At 41.4% G+C, this 26,270-nt stretch overlaps 1 protein-coding gene across 1 annotated transcript in view; it reads left to right on the plus strand.

Annotated features, from left to right (window-relative positions):
- Positions 1-26,270, plus strand: part of lama4 (laminin, alpha 4) — a 182,911-nt gene that overhangs the window by 141,734 nt on the left and 14,907 nt on the right. The window contains exons 28-34 of the mRNA XM_059981458.1: positions 1,560-1,695; positions 4,498-4,635; positions 7,553-7,686; positions 13,741-13,893; positions 19,564-19,717; positions 23,496-23,689; positions 25,141-25,330. Coding sequence (XP_059837441.1) covers positions 1,560-1,695; positions 4,498-4,635; positions 7,553-7,686; positions 13,741-13,893; positions 19,564-19,717; positions 23,496-23,689; positions 25,141-25,330 — 1,099 coding nt within the window. The remainder of the gene's footprint in view (positions 1-1,559; positions 1,696-4,497; positions 4,636-7,552; positions 7,687-13,740; positions 13,894-19,563; positions 19,718-23,495; positions 23,690-25,140; positions 25,331-26,270) is intronic.

The following is a 26,270-nucleotide window of genomic DNA, read 5'->3' on the forward strand; positions in this document are numbered from 1 at the left end:
GTTCTGTGTGTTATATGATTTTTTAATTGCTTATCTTATTTGGCAGTTGTAACATTTTCACGATGCGTTAGATGGCAGAAAACAAACAAATAAATGACAAGATTAACGGGATGTGCATAGGTGTATTTCATTGCTTTTTATTTTAATCGGAAATTGTATTTCTACATTTTAAAGCATTTAAAATTACTTTATCTGAAAAGAAATGATTAAAACATACACACAGGAAATTCTGCAGTTGCTGGAAAACCAGAGCAACACAAGATGCAGGAGGAACTCAATAAGCAAGGCAGAATCGATGGAGGGGATTAAACAGTCAATGTTTCAGGCTGAGACGAGGGACAGAAGCAAAAATAAGGCTGAGGGAGGAATAAGATGGCAGGGGTTATGCAAGACCAGGTGAGAGGAAGGTGGATGGGTGGGGAGAGGGGATTTTCATGTAAAATGAACACATGATTTTCATTATTTTTGCAATTAGCCTAGCAGCTATGGAAGGTCTACTAAGGTGGATGGACTTGTGCCAAATACAATTCAATGCAGATGCTGTGAGAAAATCTCTCGGCATAAGTGCCGGACAAGCTCTGCAAATTTGTGCTCCTTTACTAGAGCCTTTAGGGTTGCTATAGCCTTGGCTGGTAACAGGGATAAGCTCCCACTACCCATTGAAAAATGCTCCCAATGGCACACATTTCAAATAGCCTCCAACATCCAAGTCCAGCTCCTGGCCTTCATGTGTGGCTTAGCTACTGAGCCCAACAGAACTGTTTCTACTGGCAGAAGGGGAAAAGGTGGGGTACTGACTCCTTAAAACCAGTCACTTTGGACAGATAAGGCTCATCTGCCACAGCTGGCAGTTCATCTAGAAGAAGGAAAACTCTGATCTCAAACCTCCATTGCCTTGCAACTACATCTACTCGTGGGGAAGGCTTCAGGAGTAAACCCCGACGGAGAAGTCCGGGGCTGGAGTGCCTATGGCAGTCCTACCCCCCACCTTCTTACCCTGATTTCTCATCTTTTTATCCAGTTCTAATGAAGGGTCTCAGCCCAAAACCCCAAGTGTTTACTTTTTTCCCCATTGATGCTGCCCGGCCTGCTGAGTTCCTCCAGCATTTTGTGTGTGTTGCTCGGATTTCCGGCATCTACAGATTTTCTCAGGTTTGTGAGCCCTACATTGAGTTCGGCGTTGACCGGCAACTCCTGCAACACCGCTGGTGCCAAACGGTATCGGCATCTGCTGTTCCTTTGACTCAGCTGCATGGAGGGGGGAGCCCGTTGCATGGGCAACAACCTCCTCTCCGTATCGTACTGCCTTGACTTGTGTATTGACTTCGACAGCTAGGACACAACATCCATAGTCGACCCTGACCAATGGAGGACGCCACTGGAGTCAACATAGAGACCAGGAGCTGAGAGTACTATCAACATTTCCATATGTCAATGAGTAGGCATCAAAGACCCTGGTAAAGCAATAAATGCCTGAGATTCACTATGAAACTCCTGGTGCTTATTAGCAAAATTCAGCCCAGCAAATGTATAACGACATCTTGTCTATTGTTGGATAGGCTCAGGTCGCACATTGCTGTAGATGCAGGGTTTCGGGGTTGTCTTAGGAGCTTCCAGTTCCAGAGGAGAGACTTCAATGTACTAGAGGAAGAGGAGACGTTCGGAGTTAGCAGTGGCTGTACAGAAGATTCTCTTGTAAGTTCATTTCAAATTATTGATGTATCTAAACATGGGCTAATATTAAATCTGGGCTTTGTGAAACTAACTGGTGTCTGGAGCTTGCTTCAGATAACAGTAAATATATACTAGCCAAAATATAAATTTATTTTGTTGTCACGATTGAAACCCTGTTAAATTCAATGATTCCATTTTGCTTCCTTTCTCTCTTTGTATCATTTCAGTTGTCGGTTCTCCATCTGCAGTTCTTCAGTTTTCTCACACTATAATGACACAATCTGATCTTCTGGATATTTCTCACAGTTCTCCAATCAGATTCATTCTTCTACAGCCCTTTATCTCTTCCACCTATCACCTCGCAGCTTTTTACTTCATCCCCCTTTCCTCCATCCATCTACCTTCTCCCTCATCTGGTTTCAGCGATTATTGGCCACTTGTACTCCTCCTCCTCCCCTCTCACCTCCTTACTCTGGCTTCTTCCCCCTTCCTTTTCAGTCCTGATGAAGGGTGTTGGCCCGAAACGTTGACTGTTTATTCCCATCCATAAGTATTGTCTGACCTTCTGAGTTCCTCCAGCACTATGTGTGTGTTCCTTAAAATGTGTAGCACCTGCTGAGGCTCTTCTATTTGCATACTCTTTTGTTCATTTTCTTTCAGATTCTCCTCGCTAACCTCTCAGTCTCATGGCTTCATAAACAGTTTACTGCCAGGCAGTCCTGATACCACCCTTACAGAGACACAGCCCCTTTCTCCTCTCCACGTATCCCCCAACCTCTCTCCAATTTGCTTTCTTTCTTTCCCAATTCTAGTGCAGGCTATTTGATCTGACTCGTCTCCATTTCTCAGTCCTGACCTGATTAGTATTTCCAGTTAGAGACATAAGGTCACATCATGGAAGCAGGTTTTCTGGCCCAAATCAACCAGTCCATAGCTTACCATGATCTTATTGAATGGTCGGACCAGACGGCCTACTCCTGCTCCTATTTCTTATGTTTTTGTGTTCTTGTCCCATTTGCCACTTTTGGACCATACTCCATAAAAGCAGGGTTTCCCAGCTACTTTTATGCCATGGACTAATGCCCCATTTAGCAAAATGTCCATGGACTCCAGGTAGGGAACTTCTGCTCTAAACCCTGCTCCATGTATTTAAACAAATCCCTTTTGAATGTAATTACTCCTGACTCTGTGATGATACTGGGTTTGCTGACTGTGAAGTTCTAAACTCAAATGGAAATTTTAAGCCCTTTCGGATATAGATAGCTATGGGTGCTCTCACTAAAGGGTGGTTATATCTTTGCTTCAAAAGCTACCTCACTTCCCTGTTTCTCCTCCACAATGACTTCCCTCTCCCTAACAAGGAGAAGATATTTCCTGCTAACAAAGTAGTTTAAGCACTGTTCATTTACATGTTTAAATCCAAACAACATTCCTAAAGCACATATGAAGCTATAGTTCCAGAAATAACCATTAGCTCTCATTAAAAGAAAGCCAGACAATGCTATAGCTTTCAATGGTGTGATTTCGTTTGCAGGCATTGAATTAATGTTTCATTGTAATTTTGTATTAGTTAGTATGTTATTTGGTATTTTTGTACTTCGGTCACACTCAAATTGTATTCAACAAATTTTAAAACATGCACTGTATTTAATAGTTAAAGTTGTGTTATAGCAGAACAATACTGCAGGCAAGTTAAGATAAAATGTGCATGATTTTACATGATAAAATAAATGGTGATAATCTTCTTCCTTTCACTCAGGATTGAGGATGATTTGCTTCCACTCTGCTTTAGTGGTCCTGAGGTAACTAATGAGACCAATAAGGGGTTAGTACACTCTTCTGCAGGTAGGGCAGATGATAACTTAAAGAGGAGGTGATAGGTATGGCTGATGGGGCAGGAGGTGGGTGAGAGGACAGGATACATCTGAGAGGGTCAGGCTAGGGCAGGTGATTGGCTAATGGGGAAGCTTGCTGGGGCAGGAAACTGGCTGATAGGGCAAGTGGCTGGTTGGTTTATGAGGCTGTGTGCTCTTTCTGCTAGGTTCACAAGGTTTCTGTGTGTTCTAGATAAAAAGGACTAGATACTCTCAATACAATACCAAATAGTCCTTCTCCACTTTGAGATGTTATAGGCTAGAGAGGGGTTTCCCACCCTGGGGTCTGCAGTCCTCTTGGTTAATGGTAGGGGTCCATGGCATAAAAAAGGTTGGGAACCCCTGGACTAGAGGATTCCTAATTATAACACATTCCAGGAAGTTTTTAGCATATTTCTAAATCTTTTTTTCTCTGTCCACCTGCCAATCTCCTCCATGTCAGAGCTCGGAACACATTTACCCTGAGGTCGCTAATTCATTGAGTCCTCCTGTAGGTTCTCTGGGAGATTCAAACATATTTTGTCACAAGTCTTTACCATTTTCCAAATTCTAAACACTTGAACTTTCTGTGCATTTCTGGGAGAATGAAGACAAGACTTTAATTTTAATTGAGCTCTTACAATACATAATTGCTAAAAAGTACTTTTTCCTTGAATTAAATCAGGAAAGCAATAGCGCAGAAACCAATAACCAGCAATTAGCAGGGCACAATACAAAACTGCAAGAAACAACATGAAGCAACTCTTCTGAAATTCATGGATGAATCATCGACTAAAGCAGGGGACCCCAACCTGGGGTCCTCAGACCCCTCAGTAAATTATGGGGATCCATGGCGTGAAAAAGACTTGGAACCCCTGGCCAAATGAGAAAAAACATCTTGAGAATATGATTGTTTCTACGACTGATTTTCTTTCAATGTGCATTTTAATATTGGACTTGTGGTTCACAGATGTCACGCATGGCCTACTTCAATGGTGAAGGTTTCATCTCTTCCGCCGACAAAATCATACCCTTTTCGAATTTCGAAGGAGGCTTCAACTTCAGGACCTTACAGTCAAATGGGCTGCTTTTCCAGTACAATGAAGGAGTGAGTATCAAAGAGATACCTTAGAAGGAATTCTAAACAAAAGCACTCTCTAACATCTGAGAGAAAGATATGTTTAACTGTATTTTCTTTGGTTTTAAAAGTGCAACATTTTTATTACCTAAAAAGAATTCCTAATCAGACTTACATCCAAGCTAATCAGTTTTGTTGTTGCTGCAACAGGGACTATCCTCAGCCATTTAATATAGTAAATGTTATAATCAATAAAGAGGAAAACATATGTTGCTTTCCACCATGCCATTGATCGTAGTTTGTGAGTAATTATCTATTTTTGATCTTAAAGTTATATTTCAAACATTGGCATTCAAGTCAAATGATATGAACATGGAGTGAAGAATAAGTATGTAAATCTGGTGGGAGCAAAGGATGTTGGGAATGGCGGGAGTTGAGTGAGTGCCATAGGAGGGGTGTGAGACAGGTGGCAGATAAGGAGTGCAAAGTGTGGGGGTTGGTGCGGGTGCAGACACACCAAGCCCTGAGACACCGGGCAAGGTCATTTGATTCCAAATTAGTTTCTTGATCACTACAGAATGTCTCTCTGGTGCTTCCCACTCCCTCCACTCTCCCATCCCCTTTTCCCAACCATGATTCCCTTCTCACTGCCCCCTTCCCACTTTCAGTCCACAACAGAGCCCCTTTCTCACTCACATATACCATGAAATGTGTTTCATTTTTTGCAGCACCAGTACAATGCAGTACAGATTACTAGATTACTACAGTATTGTGCAAATGTCTTGGGCATCCTAGTTTTATATATATATATCTGAGACTTTTGCAGAGTCCTGTATGTGATGTGGCTCTTTGTAATAGCATATGTTGGCAAACACTGTTGCTGCTGGTTTGAGATTAACTTCTGTCTAGGTGCAGTGAAACCAAGATATTACTCTAAAGGCAGAACAAAAATAAAAATACTTCTCAAGGTCAGACATAAATAGTAAGATAAGAAAAAAGTAAATAAGAATAAGGAACAGAGGCCCTTTAAGACTGAGGTCAGAAGAAATGGGTGGGAAATCTTTGGAATTCAATATTCCTGAGGACTACAGGATCTTAATGTTTTCTGGTGACACAGTTAGGGTAATACTACCAGTGCCACTGTCCCAAATTCAACTCCCACCACTGTCTGTAAAGAGTTTGCACCTTTTTCTGTGGCCACATGATTTCCCTCTGGGTGCATCTGGGCAGTGTGGACTCATTGGGCTGGAAGGGACAATTGCAGATTCATAACTGTAAATAAAAATATTCAATAGACTTAAAATGGCAGTCATCCATTTGCAAATAGCAGCCAAATATCAGCATTTATATAAAATCCAGCAGGTTTTTTCAAGTGGGTATCACGGCTCAACGATTTCCTAGAAAGGTGTTGATGTGCTGCAAGCGCTTTGAATGATTTGTGAAACAAGTCAAGGATAAAGTCGAGCTGTCAACTCATGCGAGCCAAGGCATTACTGAACTCCGCACTGCACCCTTTCTAATCTGTTTATATGTGTCGGCAGAACTAAGATAGTTCCCCATCTAAACATAGATCTATATTATATTTGAGATACAACCAAAAAAGATAATTAATCCATCCATGGCAATGTGTTTAATTTCTGTAACAATAAATTTAGGGAATTCTTTTAAGAAGCAACAGAATAAAAAGTTCAAGGAAATCCACACTGCATCTGAATCATGTTTTTTTAAAGTATCTGATTATCTACCACAAAAGGAATTATCACAATCATAACAGCTGGGGATTTAGGGGAGTTGAAAATAACTATATTTCTTGGATTCTGAGAATGTATTAAATGCTGCCGTAGATGCTAATGTTGAGGTCATAACTTTTTATAAATGTGCAAAATATTTATTTATTTATTTATTGGGATACGGCATGGAATAGGTCTTCCCAGCCACACTGGCCAGTTTCTCTAGCATAGTTACATGACAATGTACAATGACCAATTAACCTACCAACTAGCATGCATTTTGACTTTGGGAGGAAACTGGAGCACCCGGAGGAAACCCATGTGGTCACAGGGAGAAGGTACAAACTCCTGACAGACGGTGGCTGGAACTGAAACGGGTCACCAGTACTGTAAAGCATTGTGCTGCCCCAGTTGCGCAACTTAATCGGTCGTATATATGTAAGGAGTTGCAGTAGCTCCTTAATCGGCCTTAATTGTGTTCTAATCAAAGGTGCCAAGTAAATCTTTAATCCTTACTCCTGATTTCTTCACCACCTAAGGGCTGATTTCTCATCACCCATCCTGTCAATCTGCAGGTCAAGCAGCATCTATGGAGAGGATTAAGGAGTCTTAATGAAGGGACGAGACCCTTCGTCAAGCCAAATTTCATTTCTGCCTTGCAAAACAGAAGTGAAAGTGCTCAAGTTCAATATTATTCTACTCAAAATCAAGGGAGCTACTTGTAAGGCGGCGTCCATCATTAAGAATTCCCATCTCCCTGGTCATGCCTTGTTCTCATTGTTACCATGAGGGAGGAGGTATAAAAGCCTGAAGGCACACACTCGGTGATTCAGGAACAGCTTCTTCCCCTCTGCCGTCTGATGTCTGAATGGATACTAAACCCAAGAAGACTACCTCACTACTTCTTTATTTCAATTTTTTTGCACTACTTATTTAACTCTTATATATATATATATATATTTATACTGTAATTCACAGCTTTTTTTCTATTATTATGCATTGCATTGTACTGTTGCTGCAAAGCTAACAAATTTCATGGCATACACCAGTGATATTAAACCTGATTCTGATTCTGAGAGGACTGTCTGGTTTCTAACAATATGATGTAATCTCTGTTGAATGTGTTGCCTCTGAGATAGGTATCCTGATAAAGATATGTCACAGAAACTGAAAATCCACCCTTGAATATCTAAATTCATTTATAAATCTCTTTTCAGGCTGATAACTTCTCCCTTGCATTGGACAATGGTACTGTCATTTTCAAAGTTAAAAAAACAACTTTGCACTCTACAGAGAACCAATATAATGATGGTCGGAATCATTTTGTTAGAGCAACTGTCACCCCATCAAGGTAAGTATCTTCTGCATTAATGTATGTACTAATATGCTCAAAGGTGTTGTCAACAGTTCTAAAGAATGGCTCTTAACATTCATTGCCTCTCTCAACTTGCCTTGGGTGCTGGTTTGTCATCTTCTTGAACCATTGCTCTTCTTCCAGTGAAGCCCAAGATATTGTCCACCCCCCATGTTCTCAAGGGAATCTAGGAATAAATTATGTTTGTTGACCATACCAGAGATGTGCCCATGATGACAAGTGAAAAATATTATTTAAAAATAATTTTCTCACTGATGCACCGAGTTTCATCAGGATCACTCAACTCCAGAACTTCCCATCATGAAGGGGAATATTCGAAGCACGAGTAAATTTATTATCAAAGGACATATACGGTATGTCAGCACCTGTCTTTAGAAAACAAAGAGACGTAATAGAATCAATGAAAAATTACACACTAAGTCTGACTATCAGTGTGCAAAAGGAGACAAACTGCACATATAAAATTAGATGGATAGATGGCAGAGCTTGATAGGTTTCTGATTGGGTGCAGGTTCAAAGGTTACAAGGAGAGATTGGGGAGTGGGGCTGAGGAGGGGGAGAAGAATCAGTCATGATTAAATGGCAGAGCAGACTCGATGGGCCAAATAGCCTAATTCTGCTCCAATGTCTTATGGCCTACATGGATGGATGGATAGATGAATAGATTGATAGATGGATATATTAATGGATGGATAGGTGGATGGATAGTTAGAAGGGTGGATGGATGGATGGATGGACAGATGGATAGATAACACTGAGAATATAAGTTGTAGCATCCTTGCTGTTGATTCCATAAGTTGTGGAATCGGTTAAGAGCTGAGGTGAGTGAAGTTGCCCACGCTGCTTCAGGAGCTAGATGATTGAATGGTAAATAACTGGTCCTGAACCTGGTGGTGAGGGATCCAAAGCTTCTGTACCTCCTTCCCAATGGCAGCAGTGAGAAGAGAGCACAGCAGGGATGCTAGTATTATGTAAATGTTCAGTTTTATTCACAACTTTTCAGCTAAGGAAGCAGAGCACGCCTGCATTTTCAGTGCTTTGGGCAATACTCAGGCATAGGCTGATGTGAAAAATGATATTCAGACCACACATGCATCAGACCATGAATGTGTTCAACAATTAGAATGTAACCATTTTGCCCTGATATTCAGTGGCATTACCACCAGTAAATCCACCACTGCCAACTTGACAGTGTCAACATTGATCAGAAACTCAGCCAGCACAGCCATATAATACCGTGGCTACACACTAGTCAAAATCTGAATATCATGTAGAGAATGACTCACTTTCATTTGGCTGCCTATGGGACTGTCATTATAAATTTGTGTTCGCATTTCATGGACAATGTCTTAATATTCCTTCTACTGTTTCCAAGGCTCAGTTCTGGATTGTGATTGAATGTCCCCACTCAGTTAGATGAGAACAGTTCCAGCAATAATCAAAGCATTCAACTCCTTTCAGAGCAAAGTTGTCAGCTTGATTGTCACCTCACATGCCGCATTATATGGTCACTTCCTCCACACCATCACACTGTAACTGTAGTGTGTCTATAAAATGCACTGCATGAACTTGCATTGGCTCCTCACATAACTCCTCTCAGTTGTATAGCCTCTCCCCTATGAAGTGTGGTGGCATCCGTCGGTCTTGAGAGGCCATGGATCTGCGCCTGGAGTTTCCAGGGCGCAGGCCTGGGCAGGGTTGTATGGGAGACCGGCAGTTGCCCAAGCTGCAGGCCTTCCCCTCTCCATGCCACTGATGTTGTTCAAGGGAAGGGCACTAGGACCCACGCAGCTTGGCATCGGTGAAGTTGCAGAGCAATGTGTTGTTAAGCGCCTTGCTCAAGGACACAAACACACTGCCTCAGCTGAGTCTCGAACCAGTGACCTTCAGGTTACTAGTCTGATGCCTTGCCCACTAGGCCATGCGCCAACACTCTATGAAGTGCAAAGGTAGCAAATACATAGGCACACAACCACTTGCAAGTTCCCTGTTAATTCTTACACCATTCTGTATTAGAAATAAATTGGCAACCCTTCAGCTCTGCAACAGTCTCCTGAAACTCCTTCCTCATGAGCTTAGTGGTAATGCCTTCACCTGGAGCATGGCAGCAATCCAAAAAGTTGGTTCACCATCATCTTGACAAAGTGGTTAGGGATGGGCACCAAATATTGACCCTGCCAGTGGAGACCGCGTCATGAAAGATAAATAAATACAACAAGCCCATTGATATTTAACCATGGTTTAGTTCGAAACACGCAGAAAAATGTGGTTGCGGTTTAAAAATGTTAAACAAGCTGTGTTAGAACCATGGATGTTTAAATTCATTGCCTTGTTGCTTTTGACTTATAGGTCTGGTTGACACCCCAGTTGGGTGGTCTTTCATTAATCCAGTTATAGTCACTGTTCTATAGATCGATTGAGTATGCCCACAAGAAAATGAATCTCAGGGTTAGACAATGTGACATATGTTGTATATACTTTGATAATAAATTTTGAAATTTTACCACATACCACCTTGAGATGAATTTTCCTGGAGGCGTTTACAGGAAAGCTATACAATAGAACTTAATAAGAACTATACCTCAGGAGAAAAAGACTCATAAAGAACCAATGTGTAGAAGAAGACAAACTGTCCAAATAAATAAAATACTGAGAGCATGAGTTGAAAAGAATCTCTGAAAACGGAGTCTGTAGGTTATAGGAGTAGGTCACATTGCTAACATTATTCCTTTGACCATTTCCATTTTCAGAATACCATATAACTTTAACTTTATTTTCTTGGTGGCTTATAATTTGACCCACAGGAGATTAATGCTTTGATAAACACAACCAGATGGCAGTCCCAAGCTTTGCTAATTAAACCTATTTTCTCATGTTTTTTTAACCTACATATAGCCAGGTTCCCAATGAGCCGATTAATAACAATTGTTAAGCATATCCTGTAATTTAGTGGTCACCAACCTTTTTAAGCCCAAGATCCCCTACCTCGGCCTTAGTAAAAGTCAAGATCGACCCCAAATCAATTAGTTACACGCATGCGCACCGGGGCAGAAAAGACTGGAAGTAAAACCCTACAACCCGGAAGTAGAAATAATGTATAAACACCAGGGGTACCCACCTTTTTTTTTGCACTGTGTACCGGTTTAATATTGACAATATTCTTGCAAACCGGCCGATGTGGGGGGGAGGGGGTGTTAAACACGACGGGAATACAGTGATACTCGAAGCAGGTTCCTTGTGTCCAGTCTATTCTGCAATTTAGTTTTCGCGGTTCTCGGCACTTAGCTTCTGTCCCACGCTGCTCATGTTATTTCCGCTGAAAAAACTCAACAGATTTGTCTTTAAGTGCAGGGTACTTGGACTCAGGGTGCCAAAGTAGTTTTGAGGGCTCCATTGCCTCATTAGACAGCCTCTGGGCCCAAACTGCAGCCTGCCGCCAGACGCCTTGGCCTTGGTCGTGGGTCGTGTGAGAGGGCAAGGTCAGAGCTGGAGGTCCCCGTGCCAGGGCCACAGCAGTCACAGTCTGGAGAGAGCGAGCGACCAAGTGAGGAGAGCGACAGGGTGTGCGCCTGCCCCCCTTGTAGGATCTATCGGCTGACAAACGTTTGTTTCAGTAGATCGCAGCGCGGTAGCTGCTCTGCTACTTATGAAACACTGAGTCCAAATTAGGTCATCTGTGAATATTTTAGCACTGGGTTCCCCACGAACATTCAGTGTGCTAAACAGGTTCAGAGGCAGCGCTCCGGGCCAGTAGTGATGGTACTTCTTGCTGACCACCCAAGGCCAGCCAGTGATCCCTGGCGCGAGGGTATCACTGCGTTTAGTCACCTGATGACCTCACGTGGGTTCAAATTCAACAGTGAGCATGACAGGGAATGAGGAAAGGTGCAGCTGACTCATATCATTTCCTCGTGGTCCAGTGGTTGGGGACCAGTGAATTACACTGTGTAGTGCGGGGGGAGCTACACGCATGTGCACTGGGCAGAAAGAACGGAACTAAAACCCCACAACCCGGAAAATCTCTCAACAGTATTTGTGTACTTATTTTTCATTTTTTTTTGGGAGCTGCTGGGGAAGTCTCAAAGATCGACTAGTTGATCGCGATCGATGGATTGGCGACCACTACTGTAACTCTTAGAAAAGGCTTTCCATGGTAACACTGCTGAGTTCAGTCAGGTCAAGATGGAATAATGTACGGCTGAGTCTCCTAACCAGCCCTTTGTCGGGATTGTGATTCTCTTCCCTGATAGCCAGCCCCGCCCCCCATACAGAATCCCTCCCCACTCCCAGCCCTATCAGATATATATTGACTGCTTCATCTAAGACTTTCACATCCAAATGATGCCAGAGGATGGAAATGGTTCCTGGTCCATTTTTATTCCAGATAGCAGCCATTATTCAGTCACAGTGTTGACAGAAGCAGTGACGAGCCACAAAAATGCTCTGACATGATCTGTGCTGACTGCAGGGATCTTATGACTGTTACCAGGTACAGATATGACCCAATTGCGGAGTGAGAGATACTGAAGCAGGTCGATAGTTCACCAGACTTTAATGCGAACAGCGTTAAAGGGAAAATAAAACAATAAACAATAGGCCAAACAGGGCTGTTAACTAAAACTCTCAAATGGAAAATGAAGCCTACACTGCAGCTGAAAAGTACGTCTAAACATTAAACGAATACCACTAGGCTTCAGAGCTAATTGACTCGACAGCCCAATTTCTCGGGGAAGGCCGAATGCAAACAGGTAGCGAAGCGTTGCTCTGCTCTGTCCAAGTCTCGACAAGGAGCTAAATACTATCACGATTAAATAATAATTAGCTGACATGTGCATATTCATAAGCGCAATTGCTGTATCTACTGCGCTGTCAAATCCAATGTTGTGACAATGACATTCTTTCCAAATGATTTACTGAAGACCATGGTCACACCATCAGCTTCCATCTTTATTTGTAACATTCCCCCATCAACATTTGGTGGGACTCTCCATTTGGACTGACAGACCTTGTCTTGTCAGAAAGAATTCTTATTGGCAACTGTTAGCACAAAGTATGTTTGGATGAAGGTGAATATATAGGTGTGGATATACAGAATATGGGTGGCAGGTTGGAGATACGTCTCCACCAAAGGAGGTGGAAGGCACTCCTTCCCTCCATTAGCCTGCAGGTCACCCTTGGGCAAGGTGTAGCACCTGTTTAGCCCCTCCCCCTCCCCTCCCCCCCACCCCCGATCAGGGGTACGTGTAGCCATGGGAAGAGATGGTGGATGGTCATATGAGCAGCTGGTGCATATCACAAGTCCAGTTTATGTGACCACTGATGACAGGTATTCAAGAGTATTGAAGGTAGCTGGGGTCACCCGTCTTGTAAAGACACTGCCCAGAAGAAGGCAATGTCAAATTACTTCTTGAGAAAAAATTGCCAAGAACTATCATGGTTATGGAAAGACTGAATGTTTATGTCATATGACATGACACATAACAATGATGATGATGGACATATCGTCAAAATGATCTGCAGACAATCTATGATTTGAAGCATGGAGCCAAATGTGACAACAAAAAATCCCAATTAAATTAAAGGTTTGGGAATGGCGCAAAATTTCATTGATTGAAGTCATATATTTCAACAAGGCATTAGTGAATCCCGAAGGCAAATTGTTTGAACACAAACATTGTTGGTGCAAAACCTTTCTCTACAGTTGTTTCATCCATGCATGATAAGGGCAACATGGACAACATAAACAACGTGTACCGACTAAGCCCTTCCCCACCTACCCTCCATCCCCCTCGCCTATCAGCTTGTACTCCTTCCCCTCTCCCCACCTTCTTATTCCGCCATCTTCCCCCTTCCTTTCCCATCTTGATGAAGGGTCTCAGCACAAAATGGCAACTGCTTATTCCTCTCTATAGACGCTGCCTGACAAGCTGAGCTCCTCTATCATTTTGTGTCTCCAGCATCTACAGAATACATTGATTGTGATATATAAAGAAGCTGTGGTATAATAATGTTTTTTCCACTTTCTTTTAGTTGCCAATTAATTATAGATGATAAAGACACAGCAACAGAAGTTTGCTCCTCACAAGAAACAGGGCAAACAAAAGGGAAATTCTACTTTGGAGGCTCACCACACAGACAGCACGCAAACCTCACAGGTTGCATCAACAATGCGTACCTGAGTAGGTAAGGGTGTTTTTAACTTAATCTATAGTAGATGTGCATATAATAAAATGGATAACATGTGGATGCTTCTTTCCATATATTCCCTCACACACAAAAAGAGACTATTCATCAATGTTGGCTGAAAGAGAACTCTCCGTTTCTTACTAATATTCCATGCAATCTGTTCTCAGCACCTACCCCCTAGAATCTAGGGGTTCCCAACTTATTTATGCCATGAACCACTACCATTAACCAATGGATCTGTGGACCACAGGGTGGGAACCCCTGCCCTAAATTATACTAATGTACAAGCACAGAAACTTAAGGTGTCCAATTAACCTGCATATCATTGGGATCTGGACAGAAACCAGAGGCCCTAAAGCAGAGGTTTCCGAACTTCTTTATGCCATGGAGCAACACCATTAATCAATGGATCCGTGTATCCCAGGTTGGAAGCTCTGTCATAGATGAACCACATAAGGAGAATGCGCAAACTCCAAGTGGACAACACCAGAGGTCAGGGTGACATAAGGGTCAGTGTGAGAGTGCAAGTCTACTACAAGTGCCATACTAACATCCTTTTCTGCACATGCCAATGTTATTTTCATCCTGGAAAAATAAATTAATAAATCTCATAAACAAGATAGTGTCTTAATACCGACACAGTACAAGAGTGCAGATGCTGGAAATCTGGAACAGCACTACAAAAGAGCAAGAGGAGCTCAGTGTGTCAGGCAGGATCTATTGTCGGAAATGAATAGTCAACTTGTCGAGTTGAGACCCTCCATCATGACTGCGTTCTTCCATTACTTTGTTGTATTGCTCCAATATTTTAATACTGATCCCAGTCCTAGTCAGAAGAATATCTTCATGATTTTTTTAACATCTTGTTTAGGATTTTTAAGTTCCTTTGACTGTGCAAAAGTCTTAGTTCACATATATATATATGGGTGCCTAAGACTTTTGCACAGTAGTGTAGTAATTTTATGTAATGCACTGTACTGGAGCTGCAAAAAGAAAACAAATTTCATGACATATGTGACTGGTAATAAACTTGATTCTGATATGGGTCTCTATTGTGGACTGATAGTGGGAAAGAGACAAGGAAAGGGGAATCATGTTTAGGAAAAGGAGGAGAGGGGAGTGAGTGGGAAGCACCAGAGAGACATTCTGTAATGATCAATAAACCAAGTATTTGGAATCAAATGATCATGCCTGGTGTCTAAAGGCTGGGTGTGTCTGCACCCAATCCAATACCCATCACTGACAGTCCTCTGCCACCTGTCCCACACATGTCCCACAGCATTCCACCCTCACCATTCCCAACACTCTTTGCACCCACAATGCCCCATTCTCCCTATTCCCAACATCCTTTGCTCCCGGGAGATTTACGAACATATTCTCCACACCACTCTGTGAAATACAATGCTGTGCAAAAGTCTTAGCCATCCCAGCTATGCATAAAGAAAACAAGGGAGTTTTTCAAATGAGGGATCAGCTGCTACTTTAAACTCTTCTAGGGAGTTGCCTTGCATATTTTAATATCTGTTAAAACAATTTCAGTTCAAAGAATCTGGATTTACAACAGCAAAATCTATAACAGTAGCTATATAATTAGAAATTGCCCCAACATATTGTCCACAGTCTAGCTACTTAATAGGAAAAAAAATCCTTTATTTCTACATATAGAGTCATAGAGAAGGACAACATAGAAACAGGCCCTTTGGCCCACCTAGTCCATACCACTGTCCTGACGAAGGGTTTTGGCCCAAAATGTCAACTGTACTTCTTCCTATAGATGCTGCCTGGCCTGCTGCATTCCACCAGCATTTTGTGTGTGTTGTTTGAATTTCCAGCATCTGCAGATTTCCTCATGTTTCCATGCCACAACCATTTAAATTGCCTACTCCCATCAACCTGCACCAGAACCATAACCCTCCATACCTCTACTATCCATGTATTTATCCAAACTTCTCTTAAATGTTGAAGTTGAGCTCGCATGGATCACTTGTGCTGGCAGCCATTCCACACTCTTGCAATGCTCTTGAGTGAAGAGGTTTCCCCTTGTGTTCCCCTTAAACTATCATGTTTCACCCTTAACCTATGACCTCTGGTTGTAGTTCAACTCACCCTCAGTGGAAAAAGCCTGCTTACCCTACCTATACCCCTCATAATTTTGTATGTCTCTATCAAATTTCATCTCAATGTTCTAAAAAATACAGTCTTAACCTATTCAATCTTTCCTTGTAATTCGGATCCTTCAGACCAGCAACATCCTTGTAAGTTTTCTCCGTACCCTTTCAATCTTGTTTATATCTTTCCTGTAGGTAGGTGACCAAAACTGCACACAATACTCCAAATTAGGCTTCACCAATGTCTTGCACAACTTCAGCATAACATCCCATCTCCTGTACTCATTACATTGATCTATGAAGGCCAATGTGCCAAAAGCATTTTTTTAATATAACCCTATCTACCTGTGTTGCCACTTTCAATGAATTATGGACCTGTTTTCCTTGAAGTATTTGTTCTACCACACTCCTCAGTGCCCTGCCGTTCACTGTGTAAGACCTACTCTGATTGGTCCTACTGAAGTTCAAAAACCTTGCACTTGACTGCATTGTTCAATCTGCCAATATTCAGCCAATTTCTCCAGCTGATACAAATCCCTCTGCAAGCCATGGTGGCCTTCCTCACTGTCCACTACACACTCTAACTTGGTGTCATCCGCAAATTTGCTTATCCAGTTAACCACATTATCATCCTGATCATTGATATCATTGATAAACAACAAAGAATCCAGCACCGATCCCTGTGGCACACCACCAGTCACAGGCAGCCAGTCAGAGAGGCAACCATCTACTACTCTCTGGCTTCTCCCACAAAGCCAATGTTTAATCCAGTTTACCACCTCATCTTGAATGCCAAGCAACTGAACCTTCTTGACCAGCCTTCCATGCAGGACCTTGTCAAATACCTTACTAAAGTTCATGTTGACAACATCCGCTGACATGCCTTTATCCAATTTCCTGGTAGCTTCCTCAAAAAATTCTATTAGATTGATTAGACATGATCTACAAAGCTATGCTGACTATCCTTAATCATGCTGTCCTCGTTCCCACAGATGCTGCTGAGTTCCTCCAGCATGTTGTCCATATTGTTTATTCAGTCCCTGCCTATCCAAATACTTATATATCTGAACCCTTTGAATAACTTCCAATAACTTTCCCACAACTGACGCCACCCTCCCAGGCCTATAACTTTCTGTTTTATATTTAGAGCCTTTTTTTAAACAGTGGGATAACATTGGCTATCCTCCAATCCTCTGGTACCACCCCTGTCCCTAAGGATGACTTAAATATCTCTGCTAGGGCTCAGCAGTTTCTGCACTTGCCTCCCATAGGGTCCAAGGGAACACTTTGTCAGGCCCTGGGGATTTATCCAAATTGATTTGCCTCAGTGCAGCAAGAACATCCGCCTCTGTAATCTGTATAGGATCCAAGAAGTTGATGCTGCTTTGCTTCACTTCCATAGACTCTGTATCCATCTCCTGACTAAACGCAGATGCAAAGAATTTACTTAACATCTCCCCCGTCTGTTTTGCCTCCTAAACATGGATTACCATTTTGGTCTCCCAAAGGATCAATTTTGTCTCTTGTAATCCTTTCGCTCTTAACATATAGCTAGAGTCCCTTAAGATTCTCTTTCATCTTGCCTTCTAGGGCAACTTCATGACTTCTTTTGGCCTTCCTGATTTCTTTCTTAAGCACTCTGTTGCATTTCTTGTACTCCACAAGCACCTCATTTGTTCCTACCTGCCAATACCTGCTATGCACCACCTTTTTTCTGTTTACCAGGACCTCAATATCTCTTGAAAACCAAGGTTCCTTAGACGTTATCTTTTACCTTTTATTCCAACGGGCACATACAAGGTGTGTATTCTCAAAACTTCGCTCTTGAAGGCCTCCCACTTACAAGGTACAGCTATGCCGGAAAACAGCCTGTCCCAAATCAACTCTTGCCAGATCATCAAAATTGGCCTTTCTCCAATTTAGAGTTGCAACCTGCGCTAGTCCTATATTTTTGCATACTTACTTTGAAAATAGTCACTGGATACAAAGTGTTCCCCTACACAAACTTCTGTCACCTGCCCTATCCCATTCCCTAATAGCAAATCCAGTATCGTACACTCTCTCGATGGGACTTCCTTAACACAAAGTTATTTTCCATGGTGTGGAATTCTAGGACAAGAGGGCACAACTTCGTGATTGAAGGACGTCCATTTAGAACTGAGATGCAGAGAAATTACTCAGAGGGTGGTAAATCTGTGGAATTTGTTGCCACGAACAGCTGTGGAGGCAAACTCACTGGGTGTATTTAAGGCACAGATAGATAGGTTCTTGATTAGGCAGGGCATCAAGGGGTATGGGGATGACTGGAAGAATTGGATCAGCCCATGATTGAATGGTGGAGTGGATTCAATGGGCTGAATGGCCTAATTCTACACATATATCTTATGGTCTATGGTTTAAGCTCTGCCCTGTCTAGTCCCTTTACAGTATGAGAGTTCCAGTCAATATGTGGAAAGTTAAAATCACCTACTATAACAACGTAATGTTTCTTACAATAGAATCTGACACTAAAGACACTTTGCACACCTCACTTTACTATTCTGACTTCTCCTAGTCCTGATGAAGGGGTCTCAGCCCGAAAGATTGACTGTTTATTCCTCTCCATCGGTGCTGCCAGAGCTGCTGAGCTCCTCCAGCATTTTGTGTGTGTAACTTTGGTTTCCAGCTTCTGCAGAATCTCTTGTGTTTCCAGTGTTCAATGTGCCCATCTTTTCTCTGGTGTCATTATTTAATACTTTCAGTAGAATGACCTGTTGAGATATTGCAATAAATTCTTAAGCTAATCACCACCCAAGCTTCATTGTGCTTTGAAGATTGGATGCTAGACTCAGAAGCTGATAAAAAAGCTTAACATTGTAAGGATCTGTTGCATCAAAGAATCTCCAGCATAAAATTTGAAGTCTGTTAATTGTTAAAAGGAGCTTGACGATGAAAATCTTTCCAAAGTAATGCCTCTATAAGGTAATAGATTATATCAAGTTAGACAAAAACCATAAGATATAAGAGCAGAATGTGTCCATTTGCCTCATCGAGTCTGTGTCCACCATTTCATCATGACTGATCCATTTTCCCTCTCAGCCCCAAACTCCTGCCTTCACCCTTCTCCCTGTAACCTTTCACACCCTGACTAATCAAGGATCTATCAACTTCTGCCTTAAATATACCCAGTGACCTGGCTCTACAGCCGCCTATGGCAGCAAATTCCATAATATGTGCAAAATAAATCTGACAGAATTCTGATGAACTAAGAGACTTCAAGCTACACAACATGCATGAAATAGAAATTAACAATAATTATTACAATGTGTGTAAACACCAGAAAAGACATTTCCTAATGTAAAGGGGAAAAACTTAACTCCATTGCGCTCTGAAAAGGAGTCGAACATTTCATACTTCTTTGCATGGACTAGATGGGCCAAAGGGCCTCTTTCCATGCTGTGCTTCTCTTTGTGAAATTGAGTCCAACAGCAGTATGTGATATTTTGGACAAAGTCTTGGCATTTTTGTGATTTCAAAGTGTACTGGAAGCTTCTTTTTCTTTTTTCTATAAATGTAACAGACTTGGTAAAGATATTGAAGTAGAAGATTTCCAGACATACACTGAGAAAGTACAAGCCTCTCTACAAGGCTGTCCTATTGAGACTCTGCCAGCAGCAATTTCTCTTAAGCATGAAAAGAACTTTGCAAAAGCCAAGAGAGGACGCGATAGAAAGGTAATCAATTTATGCATGGGTATCACTGTCAATACTTTGACAACTTTGAATTTAATTCAGCCATGTCTAGACAGCTGTGCACATTGTTTCAGTGAAGCAATTCATTAAATTCCTTTAATATGTTGGATGAAATAGAACTGATACAGGACTTGAAACTCCAGTTTAGTTATGGACTTTAAAAAGTCATGAGTTGAATTGTACATCTACTTTCTGGTTTCTAGTTACTGCTTTTTTATTGCCATTTTGTGCTATTTTATTTGGGCAGACTGGCTCAGTGGCCCGCAGTCGATGAATGACAGAGCTCTAAATTGAACTGAACTGAACTAAACTGAACATTCCTAGACTGTGTCAATGACTCTGTGGTTTGATGTTTTATATTCTGTGTTTCTTGCTCATTTTTTAGCCTTTTGCACAATTTGTTCTTTTTTTTTTGCGTGTTGAGTGTTTGATGTTTTTCCTTGAATGAGTTCCATAGTTTATTTGTTTCGTAGTTATCTGTGGGAAGGCAAATCTCAGGGTTGTATGCTGCAAACATACTTTGATAATAAATGTACTTTGAATCTTTGAATCTATTGTTAGCTTCTTGCATCTTCCTCATGTCCACAAATCTAGATGTCCGCAATTTATAATTGGACAACATTTATAATAAGCGAAGAATATTAGAACATATCTTGTCAATGTTTGAAATTAACAGAGTAACTCTGAATTTAATGATCTAAATGTCAGAACTGAGATTTGTAAACTCCTCAAAGTGACAAGCAAAAGTAACCAAGTCAACATAAATACTTCTCTGAAGTTTCTGAAACAAGTGAACAAATAAAAAGTTGGGAGAATCAGAGGAACGGAAATGATTTAATGTGATTTGTACATGAAGGGAACAGGAAATCTATTACAATAGAACACCAATGAGCGGAACAACATAAATAACAGGCAGAACTAAGGAGTGACAAGAGAAAAATTATTATAATAGTCAGGCTGCTGACATAATAAATCCTCAATTCTCCAGATTTGTTCGGAAAATTGGCAGTGCCAGACTGTTGGATTCTGCAGACCAGTGAATTACAACCCAGTGATTATAATCAACTGCAGAGGTGCCATGTTAGAGTGGTGGTTAGTGCAACTGCTCGGGGTGTCAGTGTTCAAAGTTCAGTTCTGGCACTGTTCTGTAAGGAGTCTCTGTACGTCCCTTCCATGGAATAAATGGGTTTTCCCTGGGTGTTCCTGTTTCCTCCCACAGTCTAATAACATATTGGGTAAGCTAATTGGTCATTGTAAATTGTCCCATAATTAGGTGAGGATTAATCAGGTTGCTGGGACAAAGTGGCTTGCAGGTCTTGAAGGGACCTTCCAGACTATATTTCTAAGTAGATAAAATAAATACTGTCTAAACCAGGCAAATTTAAATAGAGCTGAGGAACTGAAGAGCAGCAAAGTGGAGATGAAGTTCAGGAAACAAGAGTTAAAGAGATTGAAAATGGAGCATGGGAATCGGGCCTAATGAGCATGAGAACTGGGGCAACACTGAGTGGAAATGGAGCTTATAAAGTGGGAAGAGAGTGGTGGATGCAACCCAGTACATCGCAGGCAAAGCCCTCTACACTGGTCAATCCATCACAGGCATAGCCCTCTACACTGGTCAATCCATCACAGGCAAAGCCCTCTACACTGGTCAATCCATCACAGGCATAGCCCTCTACGCTGGTCAGTCCATCACAGGCAAAGCCCTCTACACTGGTCAATCCATCACAGGCATAGCCCTCTACACTGGTCAATCCATCACAGGCAAAGCCCTCTACACTGGTCAGTCCATCACAGGCAAAGCCCTTTACACTGGTCAGTCCATCACAGGCAAAGTCCTCTACACTGGTCAGTTCATCACAGGCAAAGCCCTTTACACTGGTCAGTCCATCACAGGCAAAGCCCTCTACACTGGTCAGTCCATCACAGGCAAAGCCCTCTACACTGGTCAATCCATCACAGGCATAGCCCTCTACACTGGTCAGTCCATCACAGGCATAGTCCTCTACACTGGTCAGTCCATCACAGGCAAAGCCCTTTACACTGGTCAGTCCATCACAGGCAAAGCCCTCTAAACTGGTCAGTCCATCACAGGCAAAGCCCTCTACACTGGTGAATCCATCACAGGCAAATCCGTCTCCACCATTGAACAGACCTACATGGAAAACTGCCACAAGGAAACAGCATCCATTATTAAAGACCCCCACCATCCAGGCCATAGTGCTGTCATTGGACAGGAGGTACAGGAAACCTTAGGTCCCACTTCATCAGGTTCATGAACAGTTAATACCCTTCACCCATCAGGCTCCTGAACCAGCATAGATAACTTCACTCATACAAATCTGAACCGATTCCACAACCTACAGACTTTCAAGGATTCTACAACTCATGTTCTCAGAATTATTTATTTATCTCATTTGCACATTTTTTTCTCTTTTGCACATTGATTGTTTGTCAGTCTTTGTTTATGTATAGCTTTTCATAAATTCTATTTTATTTATGTTTCTGTAAATGCCTGCATGAAAATGAACCTCAAGGTAGTATATGATAAAAGATATACTTTGATAATAAATTTCATTTGACTTTGGCTATTAAGATTTGACTTTTGACTTTAAGAACCATGGTCTTAAAGAGTGTAGAGGGAGTACAGAAGCTACAGGCTAGTTGAGGCTACAGGCAGCATAGCCCAGTGAATGAGAAGGGACTAGGAAAATATTACTGCATGAACCAGATGTTGGACAAACAAGATTTCCAAGTCACCAGATGATCATACTTCATCTTTGTTTTCACAGTGAAGCTATGAGATCACCCGAGCACAAACTAAATAGTAGATAAATGCTTAAATCACAAACTGAGTGCTCTGATTTCACTAGAACGGCCTAGACTTGAAAAGACGAGATAGTATCAGGATGCATATTACCAACATTTATACTTAAAGAGTAATTTTACAAGTTGAGGCTCATGGGATGAAGTTTCACCATATGCAGACGTAGATCGCAGCTTCAGTCCTGATTTGCAGCAGGAAAGCCTTCATGCCAAGAGCAGAGCTTCATAAAATGGCTCCTGTAACTGCCAGCTATAAATAGGATTATTTGTGAAATCTATTAATGTGTCCTGGCAAAGGCTCTTGTATTAGACACAAGAGGCTCTGCAGATGCTGGAAATCCGGAGTTACACACATAAGATGCTGGAGGAACTCGGCAGGCGGCAGCATCTATGGAGAGGAATAAAGAGTTGATGTTTCAGCTGAGACCCTGCATCAGGACTGGAAAGGAAGGGGGAAGAAGCCAGGCTAAGAAGATGGGGGGAGAGGAAGAAGTTCAAGTTAGAAGGTGATAGGTGAAGCCAGGTGAGAAGGAAGGTAGATGAAAAGTAGGAGGGCCTTGTACTGAGTTGCTAACTCTATTTCTCATTCAGTAGATGCTGTCTGATCAGTGGAATTTTTTCAGCATTGCTTATTTTATTTCAGATTTCCAGCATCTTCAGCCATGCTTTTTGACTAGCTTCATCCATGATAGGTACCCCTCCACCCCCACCGCAAGCACATTACACTGTGACATCACAAAGTTCCCTGTCCCTGTCATTCATTCTGTTTACTTCAATGGAATTAACTTTGGAGGCAGAGCACAATGTGTTTACATTGGCCTCCTGCATGCTTGGTGCTCCAAAATGGACTTAACTCTTAAGCATAGTATTTTTGTGGGAAAGAGCTGAAACATCTGCACTTTTCTGATTGTGTTATTTCTGTTCTTTGGTAAAGTTGGGGACCAATAAAGAAGAATCAGTAAAACATCCGATAGCCCATGATTCAAAGACAGGAGGAAATAACCTGAATGAAGATGTACACTGCAGCAAAACCAACAATCTCAAAACAATCCACCGTGCCTATCAGTATGGGGGAATTCCCAACAGCAGGCAGGAGATTCATGGAATCCCTCAGTTTTTCAACAGTAGGTAAGTGAATGTCATTGAATTTCAAAACCATTTTGTTGAGTGTATTTGCCAGTGACAACAGCTCTACAGTGGAACAAACATCCTCTCAGTATTATGAGAATGGTCATGTCTCTGGTCTTAGGGGTGCATTCAGCGCAGTGCCCACTTAAATGAATGGAAAATCTATGCTAAATTTAGCTGATTCTGAGGAGGCGAAATGACAGCAGCCTAAAGTATTTTTCTGTTCACTTCTAATTCAAGATTCAAGATTATTTATTATCGTTCTTCAGTACAAGAGTGTAAAGGAGAATGAAATGATTGTTATTCCAAATCTAAAGCACCATATAAAATCACAATAAATATAAGTCTAACAGCAACCCATAAAACACAATGTACAAATAATTGTTAAGTTTGGCAACAAGTCAAGTTTATTGTCATTTAACTATATACATATATACTGTCAAATGAGAAAATGTTTCTCTGGACCAGGGTGTAAAGTACATATTTACACACATATACACAATAATTCACGTATAGTACATGATAATTCACATAATAACTAAGGAGTAAGAATTAAATCTACAAATAGATTACATATAGACAAACAAAATAAAGTACATACAATAAATATTGTAGGGTACAGTATAAATGATCTGATGACACTGCAAATGTGTTGTGGCAGGGAGTTCAGAAGCCTAATGTGCTGAGGGAAGAAGCTGTTTTTTCCATCCTGACCATTCTTGGTTTTATGCATCAGGGTCTCCTAAGTGAAAGTCAAAGAGGGTGCTGGATGGATGGATGAGATCCTTGATGTTACTAAGGTCTGCATACACAACACTCCTGATAAATATCCTCAGTGGTTGGATTAGCTTAAATACTTGATCTGTCTGTATGTACATAAAGTGACACTGAGTGTAGGAATATCTGAACATAAGGTGACTCCGACAGGAACCAGTAAAGTGGCTGATGTGGATGTAGTGGTGGTGGGCTGGGTTAATGGGTGGGTATTGATCAGCCTGATGACTTGGGGATGTGCCTGTTTTTGAGACAGGTAGTCCTAGTGTAGCTGTTGCCGAGCTCCTTCCATGATGGGATTGGGACAGTCCATAAACAAGGTAAACATTGAAGTAATTAAATGCTTATTTTCACCAATCCAGGCTCTGATACACTCAAGGATACCTGGTAGCCTCCAGTTTAGCATTATGCAATACCTGTAAGAAAATCAGTAATACACGCTTCACAAAATAAAGAAGTTCCTTCTCTATTTTCCTCATTTGCCCATGACTCAATAATTTATACTATTGTTCCTGGGTAGCCTGGTAGCTTCAATAAACTTCCGGTGTAGAATGGCATGTATACTTGACCTTGATAATTGTATTGAAATAGCTTCTGTTGTGAGAAAAATATCAGAAGTATCAACCTATTCATACAGATTAATTTTGTTGGTGGCTATAATGAATTTGCACTTTCAGGTCTCATTTCTCCGTCAATGTGAGAACTCATTCTTCTCACGGACTCATATTCTACGTGTCGAGCGAGAATGAAGACCAGTTCATGGCGCTTTTCATCGCTCGCGGATACTTTATTTACACGTTCAGCAATGGCCATGACAAACTGAAAATAAAGAGCACAAAGAAATTTAATGATGGCATCTGGCACAATGTAAGTCTGACTGCAATATTCTTCTAGTTCTTTACACTTCACAAGGACACCATGATAGTGTCTATTTGAATTTAGCGCCAGCTAGAATTTTGAATGCTTTACTCTTTGTTAGGACACCATGCAAGTGCACGATAGTGTCTATTTGCATAACGTTTATATGTACATCCATGTATGTTGATATCCAATGTTCATTACATGGGGGTGCCACGATGGCATAGCGGGTAACACGATGCTATTACAGCTTGGGGCAGCAGAGTTCGGAGTTTAATTCCAGTGGAGTCCTCTCTAAGGAGTTTGTACTTCTTCCCCATGAATGTATGGGCTTCCTCCGGGAGCTCTGGTTCCCTCCCAAACTCCAAACACTTGCCGAATAGTAGGTTAATTGGTCATTGTAAATTGTGATTCGGCTACGATTAAAAAGCTGGGTTACTGGATGATGCAGCTCTGTTGGACTGGAAGGGCTCAGTCTCTAAATAAATAAATAAAACTTTTTAATGTTGCAATCTGTTATGATATCTCTCCAAATTAGCTATTTTAACAAAAAAATTGTATATCACAATGTTAATTAGTATGTTAATCTTCAATACACGTTTACATTCCTATATAGTGTACACCCATTGCACAGATGTATCCAGAAAGTATATACAGTATGATTTTTAATTGTCCTTACAGATTCTATCGTTTGTATCTTTGAGAACCATGCAAAACAGCACTTCTTTAAAAGAGTGTGTGTGCATACTCAATTTGATAATTCCAGTTTCTTACTTGCCGGATTCATTCACTTAGCAGCATAAAGACTGATAACTTAACAATAAGAGATTTTACTACAATAACAATATTGTTAGTAAATTTCTATGTAAAATGTGCAGCTATCCATCTTCTCAATGAAACTCACACAGGTTTAATACCCTCACGGTCCCTGCACAACATCCACTAAATA

The sequence above is a fragment of the Hypanus sabinus genome, chromosome 10 (genome assembly GCF_030144855.1).
Source record: "Hypanus sabinus isolate sHypSab1 chromosome 10, sHypSab1.hap1, whole genome shotgun sequence".
NCBI lineage: Eukaryota > Metazoa > Chordata > Chondrichthyes > Myliobatiformes > Dasyatidae > Hypanus > Hypanus sabinus.